Genomic DNA, 22,948 nt, shown 5'->3' with positions numbered 1-22,948 from the left:
AATAATTCAATAATTTGTAACATATTTTCGTAGGCAAACTATACGAGAAAGGGATCAACATGTCAAGTATTTTGTCTAGCAATACGAAATTCATTGGTCTGACTAAACAACTGACTCACAAGATCTAAACTAAAAATGTACCGGTATTTTTTTTAACCACATGAAATTATTAGTACAAACTCCGAAAACTTACCTGACTATAGTCTTGAATTATAACCACAACGCAACACATAAAATAACTATTATGTATTAATATTAATACTGATTTTAATTAATTATTAGTATGTTTTTTTTTATCCAATGCCACCAGGTTGTCTTTCGACATTTCTGGTCTTCTCTCCTGACCGTGGCTTAGTTGTAACCCACTTCTGAGGTTGGGGGCACTTGGAAGGTGGAGTTACATTACATGATGTGATAGGATGATTATGATAATGTAGTGCCAGGAGAGGTCTTAAATCTAAACTTAACCTAAATTATTAGTATGTTCAAATTTATCTAGCTTCCAGTAATGGCTCAGAAATCTAGTACAATTTTTAATTTCATGGAACTCCAGTCTCGACAAATATTATCGATATTTCTCTCAGCTGCCAACATTCCAGTTACAAAATCACTACATTTGTAGTATTTGTCAGTATCGAAATTCGAAACGAAGTTGGCAAAAGAAAATTCGACCTGCAAACTAGAAAATCACCACAATCCACTAGCATATGTAGTAATGGAGGGAAAAGTGGTTAGGTTTCACCCTTAGGGTATGAAGTAAGCTGACCCGGACCATAGATACTGTGCGGCAAATTGATAAGCCACATTGGAAACAGGTCATTGCTGTAAGTTTGTTGTCATCAGTTTGTGATTAAATTACAGGTCTACCAATTCGGGCTAGAGGCACATTCCCATGAGAGTCCTTAGAAGTCTTCCGCAAATTAAAAGTTCCTGGAGATGATAGCCTCCAATGCATCAATTTCCATAATTTATATTCGTTATAAAATGTAATCTGTGTTGTAAACTGTCTGTTGTATTTTCAAAAAATTTTTCAATGACAGCCTACCTAATTAGGGTTTCTATTGTTAAAAAAATAATTATATTAAATATAATTACATATTCTTTTAGAATTGATTTGGAGGCCGATTATTAAACCCAGGTTAGGATGGCTATCAAGTATCTAGTAGTATTGTTATTGGTTTCTTTTATGACACTTTATCAACTGTGATGGTTATCTAGCGGCAGCCAGGTAGCTCAGTTGGTAGAGCAGCTGGCGACGGACTGGAAGGTCCGGGGTTCGATCCCAGGTGGTGACAGGATTTTTTCTCGTTGCCAAACTTTCAGAACGGCCCCGAGGTTAACTCAGCCTCCTATAAAATTGAGTACCGGGTCTTTCCCGGGGGTAAAAGGCGGTCAGAGCGTGGTGCCGACCACATCACCTCATTCTAGTACCGAGGTCATGGAAAGCATGGGGCTCTATCTCCATGCCCCCCAAATGCCTTCATGGCATGTTACGGGGATACCTTTATTTACCTTTGACGATTATCTAGCATCATGAGAGAAATGAAGGTGATAACGCCAGTGAAATAAGTTCAAGGTTAGCATCATGAGAGAAATGAAGGTGATAACGCCAGTGAAATAAGTTCAAGGTTCAGCACTGAAAGTTACCAGCATTTGCTCTCAATTGGTTGAAGGAAAACTCCAGAAAAAATCTTAACCATAGGCCTATAATTTGTCCCAACTAGGTTTGAATCCGGGCCCACTTGTTTCATAGTCAGACATGCTAACCATTACTACACAGTGGTACCAAATATAATGCCTCACCCAATATACTTCATGGTTAAACGAGCGTTGAGTGACTTCTTTTCCTATTGCGGATATGCATCTTCAGCCATCTTACACGTCATACCAACATAACTTACGTTACGAACATTTCACGCTAATTTGCAATGTTCCAGCGGGATAGAAATTCGGCCGTTTTCATATCTCAGGGAAGTTGTAGAGTTAAGAAAATGGAGTGTTATGACAGGTTAGGTTAGTTTGGACGGAAGTTTCCTAGTACCCGGTACTCGTTACATAAGCCATTAAGTCAGGCATTGTTGTATATTCATAAGAGATGTGTATTTTCCCTGGACCAAAAATATATTACAAACTGACTAAAATCACATCTAGTAACAAACTATTAACATTCTTTCCAGAAAGGAGCCACTGTGCAAACAAAAACGACTTATGTGCGAGTACCGGGTACTAGGAAACTATACTGTTTAGACTTTTATGTCTTAAGTACTTATCTGTGACAGGTTAGGTTACGGTAGTTTAGGGTTTTGTTATGCCTTGTATAGGCAAATCTGTGACAGGTTACGTTAGTTTAGGATTTTAGTGACAGGTTAGGTTAGGCTTTTATTATGTTTTGCATAATCGAAACTATGACAGGTTAGGTTAGGATATTTTTTTTTAGTAGGCTATTTTACGACGCTTTATCAACAGCTTAGGTTATTTAGCATCTGAATGAGATGAAGGTGATAATGCCGGTGAAATGAGTCCGGGGTCCAGCACCGAAAGTTACCCAGCATTTGCTCATCTTGGGTTGAGGGAAAACCCCGAAAAAACCTCAACCAGGTAACTTGCCCCGACTGGGAATCGAACCCGGGCCACCTGGTTTCGCGGCCAGATGCGCTGACCGTTACTCCACAGGTGTGGACAGGTTAGGATAGTTTAGGCTTTTGTCATGCCTTCTATAGGCGAATCTGTGACACGTTAGGTTAGTTTAGGATTTTAGTGGCAGGACTTCTTAGACTTTTATTAACTTCATCAAGATGAAGGTGAAAGTGATTGAATGTGGCACTCTTGAACAGGTAGTGATTTTTTGTTTTATATGTTGGCAGTTCAAGTGCATCGGTGTCTATTCCAAAATTGGCTGGAAATCACTCAACGCTCATTTTTTCCTACTTCATTACTTCAATTGTGAATGCTTATAATAAAATTACTCTGTATGAATCACATTATATTAAACGACTTTTACAGTACAAAAAGCCATATAGGCCTAGTTTCCTTACCTGTTTGTGACTCTCTGTTAAATCTTTCTCGCATTTGGAAATGCAGAACTGAAGCTGGTTGAATTCAGATGCTGCTCGTTCCACGAGACCTGGATCCAGTTGAAGTCTCTCTGCATTTTTCTCGTTGTCACTCTCATCTAAATGCAGCAAAGTACTCCACTTGCTTAAAGAACTTTGGACACGAGCTAAACTCTGAAGGCTTCGTTTCCTAGCACGAATCTGCCGACGCTGATCAAGGCGAAATGACAGATCCTCCATTGCCTCATCCAAGTTCAATTTTACTTGCTAAACGAAAAAAAAAATTAGTTACTTTTAAATTATTTTGGTTTGTGTTTGGTACGCCTTAATATATTCCGAAATAATGAAAGTATTTAATATAGGCTAAGTAAACAAACATAAAACTGAGAACTGACTCGTAAAGAAACCATGTTTATTTTTAAAATGACTCTCGTCTTCTAGTTTTTCCTCATATTACAATAGTTTACTGCTTTCTATGCTCAACTCTACGTCTGTTTTGTTTAAAATTACAAAATTCTGTTAAAATAAAAATGAAGTATGCAACAGTTTTAAACTTCCAACATACCAGCACTTCTTCTTTCAGCTGACCAAGTGGCACTTGGATTCCATTTATTGCTTTATCTAGACCAATTAAGTTACTTGACAAATTGACAAAATCTGCATAATCTTTGTTAATTAACTCTATCATTGCAGAACGAAGAACTTTCAAGTAAATTCCCAAATCATCTCGAAGAGTTTCAAGATTTGCTTTCTTCCGATGATTTTGAAGAAACTGATCCACGGAGAAAGATTTCTGAAAGGGAAAATACCATTTACATTCTTCATTCACACGTACAAATAGACCTATTAGGCCTAATGAAAATTATTTTAGCATACGAAAGAAATAACATCAACAATACGCAATAATAATAATAATAATAATAATAATAATAATAATAATAATAATAATAATAATGATGATGATGATGATGATAATGATGATGTTTCGTAATAACGTGAAACTGACTTCTTGTACTGTAGTAAGGTACTTCCTATATTCTGTGTAAAGAAAATTCCTCTTCATTTTTTGGAATTAAACTTTATGTTATTTGAAAGAAAATGCGTTGATTCATACATTGTAGCCTACTAGTCTTTATTAAACACAAATAAGTACGTTTTCAGCCATTTTTTATTTGTTCTGGAGTTCAGGCTCGGAACCTCGTAGAGTGAGGGTGATTACACAATATCAATGGAATGCAAATAATGGTGAGGGGAAAAGAAAAAAACCCGAGAAAATCCCGGTAATTTCCTAGAATGTGCCGCTGCACATAGGCCAGTCTAATACTAAACCTAAACTTGGTTTATACTAAAACCCTAAACTAACTTAACCTAACCTTTCCTGAATCTATGACAGATTAGGTTAGGTTAGTTTAGGGTTTTAGTTTAGGTTTAGTGTAAGACTTGTCTATGTGCTGCAACACATTCTGGGAAATAACCAAAAACCCTTCGAGCTAGCTCTGTCAACAAATTTCTTCGTAACCCAAACAGAGATTGAAAGCGGATTGCCATGGTGGAAGACAGAGAAGCTGAAAAGGCCCACTCCCACTTAGCGGAATCGAATTGAACAGAATTTATCTTCACAATGTATTTAATTGGAAGATAGCAGAAAGTAGCATGTCGAATCGAATAGAATTCATGACCTAGACTATTTATTCCACTGACGAAACAGAATTTCTTGTTTCGGCTATGATAGTATGTTCTCGTGAAGCCTTTGTGAAAAAACAAACGAGTCATATCCATTTTTGATAGTGCAATTGCTGTATTAAAAGTTACTGCTGAAATAGTATGTAGAGCTATACAGAAAATTACAATTAAATAATATGAACAAAGAAAAAATAAAATTTGTTCAAAATTATCCGCTCTTGTATGACAAAACACAGAAGTACTACCATAATAATTATTTCTGTGATAATGGTTGAAGCAAAATAAGTAAATTACCAGTAACGGAAACATTAAGTAAAAGTTAAAATCCAAAGCAGCGCTAAAGAACGGAATTTTGCTTTACCTCTGAGAATATAGTCAAAGTGAAAATTCTCCACATATCCAGTATTTCCTTTTCTTGCTTTCTATTTCTTCTCTTTTTTGCCCCTTCACATAACTGTGCTAAAGCCATTATGTGATCCATTTTAATCTGTACATGCTTCGGTTTGGTTTGATTCCACTAGATGTGAGTGCCAGCAGACATTTTGTTTCCATTCAATTCAGTTCAATTCCGCTAAGTGGGAGCAGGCCTTAAGACATTGCCATAATTTACTCACTGAATAGTGAATACGTGCAAGCACTGCACATAACAAGTCACTTAATTACTGAAATAACCCATCAAATGAAAGAGGTACTGTTCCTTATTCCTCATTCACTATGATACATATATCCCGAGATTAGTGAGGAAGTTTGAGAGGGTTAAATGAAGGGTTAGTTAACAGCCCGGGTCTGTAACAGATAGGCCGAGTTTTGTGACAGCACCTAGTCCTGCGACAGATAACCCCAAAGTCTTGTTACAAATAGCTACGAGGTCTGCTACAAGACAGCCCCAAGGGGCGTAGACCAAGGTTTCTGACGAGATTAGAAAGCTTTGACGAGCAAGGACAGCGTCAGGATTTTTAATCTGGAGGGGAGTGGCAGAGGTGGGGCGAGACATTAGCTTCGGGGTGGGGGCTACGTTAAAATGTCATTGTGAAGTGTTAATGTTGTAATATGGCAACTAACTAATTAGCCTATTCTTGCCTGGAAAAATGTCCATGCATTTACATACATATTTAATAATTTTTATAAATTAATATACTATATGTTATATAAGATATAATTTGGCTTGCCCAACAAGTCTCACTTATTGCTTCAAGTTCACGTGCCTTAGGCTCCATACTTTTATTAAATTTGAAATGTATTAATTATTCATTTCAGGTGGGCAGAAAAATTTTTGGTTGACGGGGGATAGAGTAACAAAATCCAAACTTTTATCAAGTTGGAATTCGTCTTCTGGTTAGGTTAGTTTAGGCTTTTATTATCCCGTCAAGATGAAGGTGAAAGCGATTGAGTGTGATTTTTTGTTTTCTATGTTGGCAGTTCAAGTACGTCGGAATCCGCTCAACGCTCGTTTCACCGAATTCTTCATCTATAGGAAACGACAGAATTTGTAGTGGATGGGCACACAGCTCTCCCAGTGTTCACATCGTCTTCCTTACACATATTCAGCATTCACATTCATTCAATCGCTTATGAAAGTGAAACTACTTTTTTCTTGCGACCAATGAGTGAAGATGAAGATAACGATGATGCAGTAGATTATAGCTTTTCATGGGAGCACTACCAATGAACACTATTTTGCAAGCTCACAGCTACCATTTTCTCTTGATAGGTATAGGCACAAGATTACCGGCATTTCATTTCCTTCAGTATTATGAATATATTTAAACTCCCACAAATTATATGTAAAATAACTATAGCACAAATCCAATCAATAAGTAGAACAGAGGAAATAAAACAGTACTGTGACAGAAATTGTAATTTGTCTCTGTAATAAATAGGCTACAAAAAGAAATCGTATATATATATAGTAACGCTTATAAACTTTATCGCACCTTATCTATATTTTCATATTACATTAAGACATTAATTTATAATTGAATGTCAGCATTTATGCATTTTTATATATACTCAATTAACTTTATTCAAATTAAGTAAATATATAACCTCAAAATCACGGCACGCCCACTTACAAAGCTCAATCAAAATCAAAGTTAAATTATACTTCATTCATATTAATATTACCTTGATAAATTCATTTTTATCAAAGCATAAATCGTTAGGTCCGACCGGCAGTGGAAATGTTTCGTTATCCTTAGACATCGCTTATTTCACTTTGACAACATTACGCACACACATACCACTGGCCTCCTTGATCAACTGCACCGATGACAACCATAGATAAAGACGTCAGCAAAAACGGTACACGTCACACTCTTCCTTGCCAATCCATTTTTCCCCAGGGAAAAATGAATTTCCCTTCACGATTCTAGTTCCTAAATCCAGTGCATAAATTAAAATTTGCAGACTGAAAATATTTCGGGTATGTATGTTAACATGGCGCGAAAATTCTTGGTATTTGTACCGTGTTACAGATGCAGATACAATCGATGTTTTGGGGTTACACATAGGATTCATCACAGGTCTTTGGCTACAGCAGGTCATTGGCATTCTGGGTAAAAGTAAATTTTGGCGCACTCCATTCCTTTAACTTTCTCTCTTCAATTATTTAGGAAACAAGTTAATTATAATTATACTATTCCGTCAAACAACAAGCTCGGTTTATAATAATAAAATTAATGTATATATTTTAGATGGGTATGTCTTAAATACAAGCAAAATAACATTTTCAGAAATGAGTACCTACCATACTGAAGAGTACAATTTTTTTACAGTAAAATTTAAATTATGTCGCTGAGAATAATAAATGAACCGAATTCTCAATCTGTAAACTCGATTAGATCGCAAGTTTGAGTATAATTTTCACAATGAGCAAGGGAACAAAATTTCTGTATCAAAGAGGAAAGTACAGTCAGGTGCAGAAATAAAAAAAAAATAAATGGAGCGGCAAGTACAACTGTTTAACAATCCTTTCAAGTTTCATGCAATGAGGCACCACATGTGCTGCAAAGAGAACTACAGTAGAGCATCGATTATCCGAAAATTGGGGACAGGGGGTGTTTGGATAACCAATCATATACGAAAACAAATTGTACTGGAATCATAGGAGCAGTATGAAACAAAGAAACACTGTTATTAAACACGAAGCTGTAGATATATATACACATTTTATATCCTGTCTTACAAACAAAACCGAGAACTGACTAGCCTAGTCTGACAAGTTCAAAATGGCCATTAAAGTACGCCTACAGTTTAGGAAAAGAAGTCCATTTTTTTTTTTTTGCTTCATAGCTGAGACTTGTTTTTTTTTTTTTTGCAGCTAAATCTCGCAAACAGATATGAACTTCTACAGATATGAATTTGCTGACTGGAACGCTTTCGGTTGATCGGTATTCAGATAATCGATGCTCTACTGTACTTATTTTGCCGATTTCTTCACTTTTAATGTTTTGTGAAAGATATGATTGGGAATTATTTAAGTCTTTTCCTGGTGACAAATTTTCCAGGTTAAGCCTTTTTGCATCCGAGTTAATGGCAGCCTTTAGTTCTACATACATTTGCGAGCAAATGTCTTCCAAAATGAGTTAGCAGATTAAATGTCAGTATCGCAATAGGCTACATAATAATAACCAAGTGTATTGATTGTAACTTAGTTACCAGTATTTAAATTTCAATACACAGAAAATAATATAATTTGACTTAGTGAAGGAAATATGAATTTAAATTTTATTTATTTTATAATTTACAGTTATAGAAGATTTTGTTTCGTTTTCTTAAACCAAGAACCTTCCACAGTCGCCACTGCAACACAGCAGACATTGGAGATGTTTGTAAACATCAAGTATGTATGGACGCAAAGAATGGAAAGGGTAAAATCAACTTCTCCTCTTCTGCTTGATGTTGAACATGCCTAATATAGAGTGACATCACAGTTAATTATATTAAATTTATACAACATTTCACTTTTACATGTTTCACTCAATTTTTGAAGTCAAAAAATACAAGAGTGTCTTAACAATAGAAAATATTATCTGAACAAAATTTACAATAAAATATTATTATACAGAATGCATAGCCTCAATTAAAATACTTCATGGTTCTTCACTATCATCTTCTGTCTTCATTTCTTCAATTAGTTTCTTTCTCTCTTCAGCCTGTCTCATTCTTCGCAGTACTAAACTCTCAAAATCTGAATCCGACTGCTGTGGTAAGTTCTGAAAAAAAAAAAATCGTTTCAGTTTTTCAGCAATAGATATGTAAAGGTGGGGGCAAAGGTATAATACATTGTGTAAAATTTCTCACTGTATGATTCATATTTATTATTATTTGTATCTGTCTCTACAAATACGAAATGTTCAAAATAATAAATAAAAGTTGTTGTTTTCTAATGCCAGACGTTTGACAATAAAGTCATTTGACCTCTTGCACTCCAATATTTTTCAAAGATATTATCATGGCCAGCCACTGAAGCACAGATTTTGAGGTATTTCGAATCCATTTCTTGGTTTGAGTTGCACAATGGGCAGTTAAGGGACTGATATATCCCAATTCTATGCAGGTGTTTAGCCAAACAATCATGCCCTGTTGCCAATCTAAATGCAGCTACAGACGATTTTCGTGGTAAATCGGAAATTATCTGTGGATTATGATGCAGAGAGTTCCATTTTTTTCCCTTGAGATTGTGTTATCAAATTTTGTTTGCTGAAGTCTAAGTATGTAGATTTAATAAATCTTTTCACAGAGTAATACGTAGATTTAGTAACAGGTCTGTAAGTAGCAGTGCTGCCCTTCTTTACTAAAGCATCTGCATTCTCGTTTCCCAGGATTCTACAATGGGATGATATCCATTGGAATACAATTCTTTTATTGAGTGATATTGATTGAGAGAGCATTTTAGTTATTTCTGCTGTTTGAGATGAAGGTGTGTGTTTAAAGACTATTGATAGAATACCTGCTTTGGAGTCTGACAATATAACTGCATTCTTAAATTTACTGATGTGGCATAGAAGATTCCTGAGACTTTCATTTATTGCAATGATTTCTCCATCAAAACTTGTTGTTCCATATCCAAGAGATCTATGAAGTGAGAAGAGACAGCACGTAACACCTGCACCGGCATCTTGTTCTCTGGAGATCAAGGATCTGTCAGTGTATAAATGAAGCCAGTTTTGTGTTATGTTTCAGTTTCAAATATTTTTTATAAATAATTAGGGAACTGGGTGCAAGAAGAGTGTTAATGTACAAAATTACTTTCGAGAAAAATGGTTAAATGGCAAGTTGCAGCCAATTTAAGTCAACACCATATTTTAAGTTTTGGTGGCTATTTCATGCACACATAACCCCCACAATGTCTGGAGGACCACACCTGCTGTTGGTCGATGGATCCACTGGACCTAGTTGGAAGATCTTGTTGATCACCAGTTTTCCCTCCTTAAGCCACTGAGGGACGATTTTAGTGCCATAACAGGTCAGCACTATATCAGTCCCCTAACTGCCCATTATGCGACTCAAACCACGAAATGGATTCGGAACACTTCAAAATCTGTGCTTCAGTGGCTGACCATGACAATATTTTTGAAAAATACTGAGTGCAAGAGGTCAAATGACTTTGTTGTCAAACACATGGCATTAGAAAACAACAACGATAACTTTCGAGAAAAATTAGATGGACATTTTGAAACTGTTAGGAACAAAATCGTGACATTCTTATGCTAAGGGGTTATACAGTCTGATTCATTTGGGTATGGATAATATTAATTCATTATTATAAAGCAATTATGATAGTAGGAAAAATTTCTTGATGGTTATATTATGATTAAAAGATGGGAGTTTTCATATATGACAATCAACAATGCATAATCTGAAAGGACAAATGAAAATCGTAGATGATTAAAATGGCTACTACAAATCAACAGCGTGCACAATGTTTTGTATGCTAAATTTGAGAGTGTTAAAAGAGTTCAAAGGGAATTTCGACGTGAATATGGTGTGCGTAATGTACCTAAATATGATTCCATAATACTGTGGTACCGAACATTTGTAGAAACAGGCTCTGTGTTAAAAAACCATGCAAGGAGGTCGCAGGCAAAACCCAGTACGAGAAGCAGCTATCTCTTGCCTTGGTCACCAAACACCCCAGATCTAACCCCTCCTGACTTCTTCGTGTAGAGTTTTGTTAAAGACATTGAGTGCTATTCATAGACATTTCACTAGCCTGCGCTAAGCTAGTACAGGATTACTTGTACAGGATTCATATCATATCGCTAACACTGGTTTATGAATATGAAAAATGTTAGTTCACTGATGATCCACCGTAAGCCCGTGCTAAGAATGTCTATGAATATGGCCCATTGTATGTTCACAGAAACCCAGGAACATTGATGATCTGAGAGAAAAAATTACTCAAGCTTTTCAACAAATCACCGCTCTTATGTTACAATGGACATGGGCTGAATGGCATCACCGTTATGAGTTGTGCAGGGTGGGCAATCAGGATCATGTTGAGCTCTGAGGAATCTCCCATCTTTCAGTGTTGTATGCACTAAGTTTCAACAAATAAAGTTCAGTGGTAAATGTTGTACGGTGTTTTTATTTTATCCATACCCAAACGGATCATCCTGTATATTAATATAGATTTTATAATGCATAATATTTAAGCACAGCTATCTATGCAATAATAGCATTAACAGACCGACACTCTTATTCCACCCACCTCCTCAATTCATCATTACTGAAAAACTCAAGTCTATTACACGAGTAAATACGGTAAATTAAATTTTTTAAAAGTAAAAGATAAGGAAGCCACTTACTTACTTACTGACTTTTAAGGAACCCGGAGGTTCATTGCCGCCCTCACATAAGCCCGCCATTGATCCCTATCCTGAGCAAGATTAATCCAGTCTCTACCATCATATCCCACCTCCCTCAAATCCATTTTAGTATTATCGTCCCATCTACGTCTCAGCCTCCCCAAAGGTCTTTTTCCCGCCGGCCTCCCAACTAACACTCTATATGCATTTCTGGATTCGCACATAAGTGCTACATGCCCTGCTACCTCAAACGTCTGGATTTAATGTTCCTAATTATGTCAGGTGAAGAATACAATGCGTGCAGCTCTGTATTGTGTAACTTTCTCCATTCTCCTGTAACTTCATCCCGCTTAGCCCCAAATATTTTCCTAAGAACCTTATTCTCAAACACCCTTAATCTCTGTTCCTCTCTCAAAGTGAAAGTCCAAGTTTCACAACCATACAGAACAACAGGTAATATAACTGTTTTATAAATTCTAACTTTCAGATTTTTTGACAGCAGACTAGATGACAAAAGCTTCTCAACCAAATAATAACAGGCATTTCCCATATTTATTTTGCATTTAATTTCCTCCTGAGTGTCATTTATATTTGTTACTGTTGCTCCAAGATATTTGAATTTTTCCACCTCCTCGAAAGACAAATCTCCAATTTTTATAGTTCCATTTCGTACAATATTCTGGTCACGAGACATAATCATATACTTAGCCTTTCGGGATTTACCTCCAACCCTATTGCTTTACTTGCTTCAAGTAGAATTTCCGCGTTTTCCCTAATCGTTTGTGGATTTTCTGCTAACACGTCATCCGCATAGACAAGAAGCTGATGTAACCCGTTCAATTCCAAACCCTCTCTGAAGTAAGCCACATACATACCAAAATATTTGGATTGAATGAGAACGAAGGAAAAGCAGATGCTGAGACGTTCTTTGTACTTTCATCCACTGAAGGGAAGATGCCATGCTGACTTCCAGTTTTGGTCCCATCATTCTCGCCCTCCAGATCTGCCAGCCTTGGTCCTTTGCCAGTATGTGAAGGCTTTTTCTGTCCTTCAGATTCGAGATTTTCTACTCTTAAAGGGTTTTTAGCCAAGCCTCGTTCTAATCTTCGTGCCATCAACTACAAATAAATATTTCAATGCATTCTTATACAAATAGCACAAAACATCATGATTCCTCAAATTCATTACTTTCATCATGTACTTACAGCAGCTTCGTTTGTTTTGAATTCTACAAGAGCACTTCCTTTTCTTTTTGCAGATACAATTAATACTGATATTTCACCATACTGCAACAAATGAAACAAAAATATTGTACTTGATGTCTACTGTAATAGATGAAGGCACTGACATGTATGGGCTATTCCATAATATGAAATCGATCAGTAAAAAATCTCGCATTTTGTTTATACTCTAATTTTTTCCCTACTTATATAAGGTGCTGAGGGGAGTGCATTTTCAAAAATATACTATCGAAAGTCAAACGGTTTTCGTATTATTGAGCGACAAATTTAGCGTATTTTATAAAAAAAAGCCTCTTTCAGCGCTCAGAACTCTGGAACCATTTACTGCAGAACATTGAACGAGAGCTTATTTTGAAGCTGACATTTGGTAGGTTATGTTAAGAAGGAATACTTATTTTTATTGTACATAGAGAGACATATAATCTGATTTTACTTGCTTTTAGGCTTTTTGGCCATTTGTAAAAATGTAAAAAAATATTGAGAAAAATCCTTGCATTATTGAGAGGAATTCGGCATTGTTTGCTTAATGGTACGGCAATAAGTTTCGAGGGTATTAAATAGATTATTTTCACACACCTAGACTTGAACGGCGCAGTACCACATGCACTGGCCGAGAGCTGAAGATAAGCGAGCATTGGGCGTCATTTTACTTCTGTGTTTATGAAAACTTGTGATAAAGCTAGCACAGCCATGACTGCTAGACAACACATCACGTGTTTGTCTCCTGGCCTTGGTTGTCTCTGCTAGCTCCTGTCTCACAGTCAGCTGGTTAGTTCACGCGCGTACTATTTATTTTCTTTATTTGATATTTTCAATACTTTCTTATCAACATACTACCAGTAAAAAAATATGTGTTTATTTGTACTTTCAATGCGGAATCTAACTATATATTTTTAAAATATTTTTTCCTAGCCAAAGACGTCTTAATGAGGAAAAATCTAATTTCTCCATTTCCATAAAAAGTAAGAAAATCTGTTTATATGTCAATATAAACTTTAATTTCTCAGCATCAAAATAAACCATGATTTTGATCATTGGGTGAAAGAGTTTCGGAGCTGCAACAGCTTAAAGTTGCTAATTTTATGAAAATACGATAAATTTAAATATTTTTAATTTAAACACTATGAAGTTCTGATGCCTCAAACTTTGCACAAAGCATTGTATCACAGTTCTCTACGTACAAAAAAAGTTTCATTATATTTAGAAATTGTAAGGTCAATTTTCTCTATATTTCGGTCGATTTGAGATGGAACAGCAAACTTAAAAAAATTGTCTCGAATGATGAACCTAATGGATTCAGGGGCATCTGAAGGCCTATAGAAGCATTTGTCAGCTTATATGAGATTCTCTACTGAGCATTGAGAACTGTGTATTAGAGAACAATGATGTAATGTTGAATCAACGTGTATGATCACATTACTTAGTTCATTGATAAGCTCATCAATAACTTCACATTTTCGTAAAGTCTTTCTTAAATTCAGCAATATTTCACCACTGCTTATAGGAAACTGTTTTTAAATTAATTGATGCCCATCAAAGTTTATGCCTGATGAATCTCACAGCTTGAATAAACTGATACAAAGCTTGTGTATGATTGCTCAGTAGATAACAGAAGAGGGTTAGTTTTCCTTGCTGTGTGTACCTAAAAAATATTATGTTCATTGTATACTTTGTATTTTACTATTTTATTATTATTGTTATTGTTTCATATTTTTATACAGTACTTTGTATGTCTCATTTATTTTGACTTACTGTTTGCATTTTATTATGCCTTTTCCTTTCTTTCTATATGTTATATTATGTCCCATTCCTACTGACTTGTTGTTCACATTGTATAATGATTATCTACTTCAGTTTTTTTTTTTTGTGTGTGTGTGCTGTACTTTGTAAATTTGTAGTCTTTTTGTATCGCAGTTTTACTCCTGGTTGAGTGTTAGAGAAGGCTGTATGGTCTTACTCTGCCAGGTTAAATTATTATTATTATTAATGAGGTTAAAATAAAATAAAATAAAATAAAATAAAGAAAAATAAAGTAACCATTTATTAATGGAGAAAAATTCGCTCCAGTGCTGAGGATCAAACCCAGGTCTCCCAGTTCTACACACTGGGTGCTCTAATCACTGAGCTACGTCGAAGTTCAACCCACTGTACCTGAATCTTTCCCCTTTGGTTCTTTTCCCTTAGTGGTCTTACTACGTGTTCGACTTATATTACACTGATATATGAAGAGTTTGCGGGAAAAACGATGAATGTCACAGTTTTCTTAAGGTTGATGTCATTATCTAATTCAATGGATCACTACGAAATTTAATGTTGTTCTTATGAAAAATGGTAAAAAGGAGAATTATCACCACGAATACAGCAATCCTTTCCTTTATTTTCTATAGAAACAGAACTACATCTTGGAGTTATAGACTCAATTAGATCATTATATAATCCTTAATAGAAATGTGACATTGATCGTTTTTCCTGCAAGCTCTCCATATATTTTATGTCAACAGTCATCACACAAGGAGCGCACTCAATTGAGTGACTTGACAGCCGGGACTTCTATAGTATGTGCAGATTTTTTTAGACATGTTCCATAGTTTAGCTGTGAAGCGATGTATAAATACACTACAATGTAAATAAATACAATACAATACAATGCACTCGCTTTTACATATTTTCATTAGTGACCTTTAGCAACTATTGGATATTAGCAGCTCAAGATACCTATCTCAATAAATGAATTGAAGGAAATGGCTAGGGGATACTATACTTTACCTTAGAAAATATATTTTGCAATAATTCTTCATTATATCCTCCATTATTCGGGTCATCCTTTGCTGCATCCCATCGTACTTTCAGTCTACACTGACAACCACTTTCTTTACGTTTGGGTTTCAAATTCTCCAGTAAAATCTGCTGCTGTACATACTCCTGCTCTTCTTTAACCTGCTTTGAGCCTTCCTTTCTCAATCTCTCTATTTCTGCCTGTAAAAGAATGTATATTTTGTCAGAATTATAAGAATGATTGAATTTAAATATGGAATTTGTTCCCAAATCAAAATGTATTTAACTGCAATTTAAATTCAACATATAAAATCTACGCAAAAATAATAACAGATTAAATAAATATACACGACCAGCCTCATGGGCTAGTGGTCAGAGCTTCTGACTACAGTTCATGAGGTTCTGCATTCGATTCCCGATTAGAACACAGGAATTTTTCCTTAAAGGGGAATGTTCCTGTGTTTGTCCATAGTCTGGAAATTAGGTTAGGCTTAGGTTTAAGACTTCTCCTGGCACTTCATAATCATCCTATCACAATATCATCGGGGCTGCGTAACTCCACCTTCCAGGTGCTCCAATCTCAGAAGTGGGTTACAAATAAGCCATTGCCAGGAGAGAAGACCAGAAATGTCAAATGACAACCTGGTGGCACTGGATAAAAAAAATATAATCACGGAAACATTACTTATTGAAGAACAAAATGGTTTTAGAAAACATAGGTTCTGCATAGATGGGGTTTTTACACTAGCACAGATCACTGAGAAATATCGAGAATTCAACATACCAACACACAAGGCATTTATTGATTATCAAAACGTCTTTGATACAGTGCATAGGACACAACTATGAGAAGTTCTGGTTTCAATAGGAATACACCAATACTTACTTTATGCAATTAAAAGTATGTATGAAAAGACAAAAATCAAAACCAATGACATAATAAGTAAAAAAAAGTAGAATAATAAACCAAGGTGTAAAGCAGGGTTGTCCAATGTCACCGACTTTATTTAATATTTACATAAATAGTAACATCATTAAGATGTGGGAAACTGGATTACACACTTCATGATTGACTTTTCTTTAGTAGGTTATTTTACGAGCTTTATCAACATTTTAGGTTATTTAACATCTAAATGAGATGAAAGTGAAAATGCTGGTGAAATGAGCCCGGGGTCCAGCACCGAAAGTTACTCAGCATTTGCTCATAGAGGGTTGAGGGAAAACCCCGGAAAAACCTCAACCAGACCTCAACCAGGTAACTTGCCCTGACTGGGAATCGAACCTGGGCCACCTGGTTTCACGGCTAGATGCCCTGTTACTCCAAAGGTGTGGACTTCATTATTGATATTTCCCTAACACACAGCCTCGTGAAGGAAATAGCCATTAGTGCCCTCAAAGGATCGGTTCAGATATTGAGAAATCACTTGTATGGGAGTGATAATGGAAATTTCAAGTTATCTTAACCGATGGCTGTTGATTGGTTTAGATATGAATGCCAATAAATCCGTACTATTATTTTTCTCGTGGTATATGGCATTCAAATCATTCCAACCTATCTGATGATATTTTTTTCCCCCTTTTCTTAACTGTAAATGAGCACAAATGCTAATTAGGTGTAAATTTTTTTGACATTTTGTATATTCGATTCCCTAACCATTTCAAATGTATATCATTTTACCTTTTATGGTGTGTTTCCAAATTATATGTGATACGCCTTGTCAAATCTGGCAACCTTTTCATAAGGGAAGCTAAATTTATTTATTTATATAAATGCAGATGACCAGATTATTCTAGCCAACTCTGAAGACAACTTACAAAGAGCAGTACATATATTATTTAAGGGAGCAAAAAATTATGATGTGGAAGTTTGTATAAGCAAAACTAAAAAAAAAAAGGAAAAAAACTACGTAAAGATCTATAATTGTTATTAATAACTAGACCTCGGAACTTTATGCACTAAAAAACCTGAAGATATGCATGCAATTATGCAGTAAAAACTGTTAAAATATGCGCTAAAAATTGAAATACACATATGCAACAAAAAATATGCTTTAAAGGTTAAATAATACGATATAAATTAAAATAATGTAAAGTAATAATTGTCAAGAAGCTATATCGCACAGAAGATGATTTTCCCAATTAGTAGAAAAACAATATTTGTCTTCAGAAACCATTTGTTCAATAGGCCTAAATATTTTCTTGCTACTTTTTTCTTTTGTCATGTCGACAGTTAAACCAGCGAATAGGGATTATAAAGAATGGACACTGAGCGAATTTTCCTGTGTTTTGTTTCTCTGTATGCCAGCAGCTAGTTCCACTTTCAAGCGCTAGAGGTAGTGTAATCGAGCATACGCTAAGATAATAATTGAGAATAGAATTAAGGCACAGGATCCAAACATCACCTACCTTATTGCATAATCCAGTAACACTTTTGCTTCAAATAAATTCAGCTTTTCCTTATTTCTCAGTGACAAACTAGTTGTAATAATAATATTTTATATTTCAGATATAATACATTATATTATAAAATAATATAATACATTATAAAATTAAGTATCGAATTCGTTTAATATTTGTATATAATATAATATAGGTATATTGTTTTACTTCTCGTAAGAGTTTTGTTTTTCCATTTTCAGCACTATCAAATCATTACATATTTTAATTGTTGTTGGGGTCAACGTCTCAACCCTCATTATAAAGAAACTCTAGAGTCTAGACATTACAGTTAATGAAGGATTTATTATTTTATGGATCCAATTTATTTTATTTGAGTACATAATGTACCTAGATGTATTAATTATATGTGTTATATTTCCGCTGTGTCGACTGCTAGCTGGTGTGATGTCAGCGTCAACTCTAGGGAGAAAGCAGAATTTGACGCTCTAGCTGGCTTGAAGGTCATTGAAATCGGTCCGCTACATCAAAGGTACCGACGCGAAGTGTCCATTCTTTATAATCCCTATTCGCTGGTTAAACTTTCTTCGCTTGATTGTGTAGTAAAGCTTGTTGAAATGAAAATTTACACGCCAATTGACTTCACAGTCGCAGGTGTTTAAATACATTCAGTTTTTTTTCTAAGAAATCAGAGCATTATCATCGCAGCAATTTCAGAACCTCAACAATATACGACTTTATTGTCGGAGGTGCAAAATCTTAACAGTTCTGTATTTCTTATATTATATCATTCACCCAATAATAATAAAATTTTGAGATAATTTAAATAATTAAAGTAAGTTAAAAAGCTTTAAAGAAAAGTATATGTTTTGAAAGCATAAGAAAGAAGTTAAAATCTTCTATTAACTTTACTTAAATTAATACACCTAACCAATAGTAAAAATATTCGTTCTACGAGATCAGAGTAAAAGGTGGTAAAAATCTGACGCATATTTTCATCCTGCCTCCTGAAACATTACACTACACAGCTAGTATGTACAATGAGCTAGCCTGATGTTAAAGTGGAAAACCACCCAATTTAAACACTAGGGAGAAGTATCCATTGTTGTCGCAGAAATTTCATGTCTTCAACAGTAATTAACTAATTATTGGTTTTAATTCGAACATAATTGAAGCCCTAACAACATTTTTAAAGTTTTAACTAAATGTGAACCACATTTCATACGTTCATGCTTTAAGGCAATGAACTGTGTATATGATGGGACAATATATCTGACAAAATACAGTGTAATTTGTCATAAATCCTTTCTTAGTATGGACAACTTTTTTTCAATAATCCTTCACTTACATATCAGGTATGTCCAATTTGCATTCAGGATGCTGGAGCTGGTGAGAGACCACCTTTTACCTGAAGCTTTTCTTCATCTGTTCTGGTGTCAAAACTGCGATACTTCTTTGCGGCTTCCTCAGCTAGTCTTTCCCTTCTTTCTAGATCTTCCTTTAGCCTCTGACGCTTGGAATCAAGTTCACGATGCCGCAACTTCGCTGCTTTCTTCGCATTTATAACTTTGTCATAAGCTGCCTAGGAAATAAAAACAAAATGAGTATCAGGAAGATAAACAAACGGGTTGATCATTAAGTAAGGTTACCTCAGTAATAATTCCTTGAATGCTAGGGGAAATTTATTTTTTTTTTTCTGTGCATATACACCACTCATGATCCAATATTACTTCACCTTCATTAACAGAAAATATAAACAAATCAATTTCTTAATAATTAAACAGTGTATGTTCCATACAAATGATTTCTTAATATCGTTTTTTTAGCTGGTTATTTGACGACGCTGTATCAACTACTAGGTTATTTAGCGTCGATGAGATTGGTGATAGCGAGATATTTGGCGAGATGAGGCCGAGGATTCGCCATAGATTCACATTACGGTTGGGGAAAACCTCGAAAAAACCCAACCAGGTAATCAGCCCAAGCGGGGATCGAACCCGCACCTGAACGCAACTTCAAACCAGCAGGCAAGCACCTCAACCGACTGAGTCACGCCAATGGCTCTTAATATCGTCAGAGAATACTTGATTATACTTGTCACTATCTCTGTCTCTAGTGATTTCTCTCACCACTGAACAAAAAATTTTGTTGTGATACCTCTAGCACTAAAGAGGACACCTGTAACTGTACATTATAATCCATGTATAGGATCCAGAGCTTGATATGAAGATTTTTTTATTTCGAACATCTATAAAATTTGAAATGGAAAAAGACAACTCATAAGTTACCTAGCTAATGTCATCATTGCATTCATTGAAAAATTTATGCCATGACATGGCTAGGGTGTAACAAAGAGTATACAGTAGGCCTATACTTACACGAGCTGATTCATCTGTCAGAATCTCCAATGCTTTGGAGAGCTGATGAAATAGTTCCACTGCCTTCGGATTGTCTGGATTCTTGTCTGGATGGCATGATAATGCTTTCTTCCTATATGCTTTCTTTACCTACAATAAAGAACACATTTCATTTTTTTAACTGGACCCTGATAATCTAGTGACACACTCCAAACCCCAATGCTAATACAATACCTATACCTACCAGCTACCTCACTAACTTAAAGAGTTAAAATCAATAAAGTGACAATTAAAATATTAAATTAGGGCCTAGTGTTCTAACTGCTAAAATTCACGGCGCAGACATTCTCAAATTAAAATTTCCTGTACATCTAAGCAGGGAAAAGTCAGAAAACACTTGTCGCTAGTCTATGCTTTTTTGGGTGGGAGATGTGGAAGTTGTTTCATTTTTTTTAAAGAAAATTAAATAATGTTATCAATGTAGTCATATGCCATAAGCCTGATATACAGTTACTAACTTACAATGAGCTTTGTCATAGAAGTTATGTTTATTTATACTTGGAAAGGGTGAACAGAGGTTCCCATGGTTACTAAATGAGCAAAAGCTTTTGTTTATCTTCTTATAATAATGACATATTTTAAAATCAAACAGAAATATCAGACTTTTTTAACCCTTCTGGTTCAACTACTGCAATACTAATAGAACAGTTACATTATCAGACGTGACCACACATTGTACCATTACCTGAAGAAGTTTGAGGTTATATTGTGATGTATTGTTTAGCTCATAAAACTAACCATGAAAGAAAATGTTTATTTTTGTTACATACCTCCTGTGTAGTACACGTTGAAAGGAGCCCAAGTAGCTCATATAAATCAACGTCTTTAATATCAATATTAGTCATTTTTCTGTACTTCTTTTCCTACTCGTAAACGTATCTACCACAACGTTTGTTTGATGATTCCAATGTTGCCAACTCGATTATTAAAAACCCGCTATGAAACAGTGCAGAAACCGCTACATTGATGCATTGTCGTAAAAAATTAGATTATTTTGCCGCTGTGAGTGTTAAAAGAACCCGCCAAATCCTTATATCAGCAATACAAGTACCGTAAATTTTTACCCGATAACCTTTGGCGGTTTCTTTTAACACTCACAGCGACAAAATAATCTCATTTTTTTACGACAATACAGCAATTTAGCGGCTTCTGCACTGTTTCATAGCGGGTTTTTAATAATCGAGTTGGCAACAGTAAACTCATCAAACAAAAGTTGTCGTAGATACTTCTAGCTCGTTGTAGATACCCAAGGCTAGCACTAAAAATGCCAGATCTAGCGAGAAAACCGCTATCATGGCCAAACTGTTAATGACTGCGTTTGAACAGCTTTGCCAACATGAAAATAGAAATCGGCTAAATGAGTTATCAAAATAGCTAGTTGAAATAAAAGCCAAATTATATGGGCTCACCCAGAGCTCACTCAATTTGTTTTCTTCTTCTTCTTCTTCTTCTTCTTCTTCTTCTTATTTATCATCTATTACTTATGACACATGATGGATTTATTTTTTTAAATAACTAAAGAACAGTTTTTTTTTGTAATAAGTAAGGATGCATTGTTGATGTGCGCTTTATTCGTCTCTCTAATCGCTAGTCAGGTAACGCATAATGATACCGTATTACTGAAAATTGGACATCAGATGTTTGTGACAAATTTATAGGAAGAAATGCAGTCAGAAGAAACACATTTGCAACATATGTTACATACTTTTCATTCGATAGATATAATATAATCCGAGCTCGCACAACAGTTTCGGTACGAACTTCTTACCTCTGATAATTAGATACAGTTTGTAAAAATTACTTTCCACATGCCACATTTACCGTTAATAAAAAATATTATACAATAAGTAAACAAGCGAAGTAGGTACAATTAATGACGTAGCCGAGATTTCCCGAATACAATTTTAGTGCGTTACCACCACAGAACAAGAATATGAAGTGCACACCGCATGTTACGACAGGAAAGCAGAGAACAACTGATGCGATCCTGGTGGTCTGGCAACAAAACAACGGCTTCCTACCGGAAACTCCTAGCTCAACTTCACCGTTACCGCTGAGTCACCTCGCTCGTTAACTCATTACCAGACATCGGATTCTAGGGCAAATGCCTATTTTGTTTCTTTAGGAGAAAAGTAAAAATAATTATTAATATTTGTGTTTCATGGAAATTGAAAGGTATTCAAAGAGTTTTATAGTGCCCTAAAACGGTTATTAGAGCCTAATTTGTTAATATTCGCCTAAAATGCCTAACTCACTGTAAAGTTTCGCATTTTACTCTTACTTTTTATAATTTATACACGCATTCACTGCGAAATTTAAGGCTTTTAAAAAGTGGAAAGTTTGCTTCTCACCGGCCATGAAACCATTGATAAAGGAAACAAAATGTTTTGAATCTCACGACACTCGCAATAGATTTCACCGAATTTAACATGTTTGGAGGCATAAATGCCGACAAAGAACCAACCTTAGTTTTGAAGCAGGCAACAATCACAACATGTGCTGCTACCGATTCAGAGATATACTATACTATAAAAATTACTGTTTTCGGTCTGAAACCGATTAGCTGTACTGCC

At 35.3% G+C, this 22,948-nt stretch overlaps 2 protein-coding genes across 2 annotated transcripts in view; both read right to left on the bottom strand.

Annotated features, from left to right (window-relative positions):
• The window catches only part of Cog2 (conserved oligomeric Golgi complex subunit 2), a 44,101-nt gene extending 37,082 nt beyond the window's left edge, over window positions 1-7,019 (bottom strand). The window contains exons 1-3 of the mRNA XM_069829295.1: window positions 6,861-7,019; window positions 3,619-3,846; window positions 3,036-3,320 (exon numbers count right to left, since the gene is read on the bottom strand). Of these exons, the coding sequence (XP_069685396.1) occupies window positions 3,036-3,320; window positions 3,619-3,846; window positions 6,861-6,938 (591 nt within the window). The 5' untranslated portion in view covers window positions 6,939-7,019. The remainder of the gene's footprint in view (window positions 1-3,035; window positions 3,321-3,618; window positions 3,847-6,860) is intronic.
• A 1,015-nt stretch (window positions 7,020-8,034) lies between these two features.
• Window positions 8,035-21,296, bottom strand: LOC138701927 (dnaJ homolog subfamily C member 17). Its single transcript, XM_069829297.1, has 7 exons — window positions 21,146-21,296; window positions 20,337-20,465; window positions 19,367-19,540; window positions 15,553-15,762; window positions 12,751-12,831; window positions 12,421-12,663; window positions 8,035-8,950 (listed from the first exon to the last, which is right to left on the bottom strand). The coding sequence occupies exons 1-7, from the start codon at window positions 21,218-21,220 to the stop codon at window positions 8,828-8,830; spliced, it is 1,035 nt and encodes a 344-aa protein (XP_069685398.1). The 5' UTR covers window positions 21,221-21,296; the 3' UTR covers window positions 8,035-8,827.
• Between the last annotated feature and the right edge of the window lie 1,652 nt (window positions 21,297-22,948).

Source organism: Periplaneta americana, chromosome 6 (assembly GCF_040183065.1).
Source record: "Periplaneta americana isolate PAMFEO1 chromosome 6, P.americana_PAMFEO1_priV1, whole genome shotgun sequence".
Lineage (NCBI taxonomy): Eukaryota > Metazoa > Arthropoda > Insecta > Blattodea > Blattidae > Periplaneta > Periplaneta americana.
The sequence above is the reverse complement of the archived record's forward strand: the minus strand, read 5'-3'. Positions and strand labels throughout refer to the sequence as shown.

Bases quoted from the DNA above. Each gene is read 5' to 3' on its own strand.
- LOC138701927 (XM_069829297.1), bottom strand. From the start codon at position 21,220: ATGACTAATATTGATATTAAAGACGTTGATTTATATGAGCTACTTGGG. The intron at 12,664-12,750 runs GTAAGTACATGA...ATTTATTTGTAG, and splicing joins TCAAAACAAACGAAGCTGCT to TTGATGGCACGAAGATTAGA. The intron at 8,951-12,420 runs GTATGTATGTGG...TTTTTTTTTCAG, and splicing joins CATTCAATCCAAATATTTTG to AACTTACCACAGCAGTCGGA.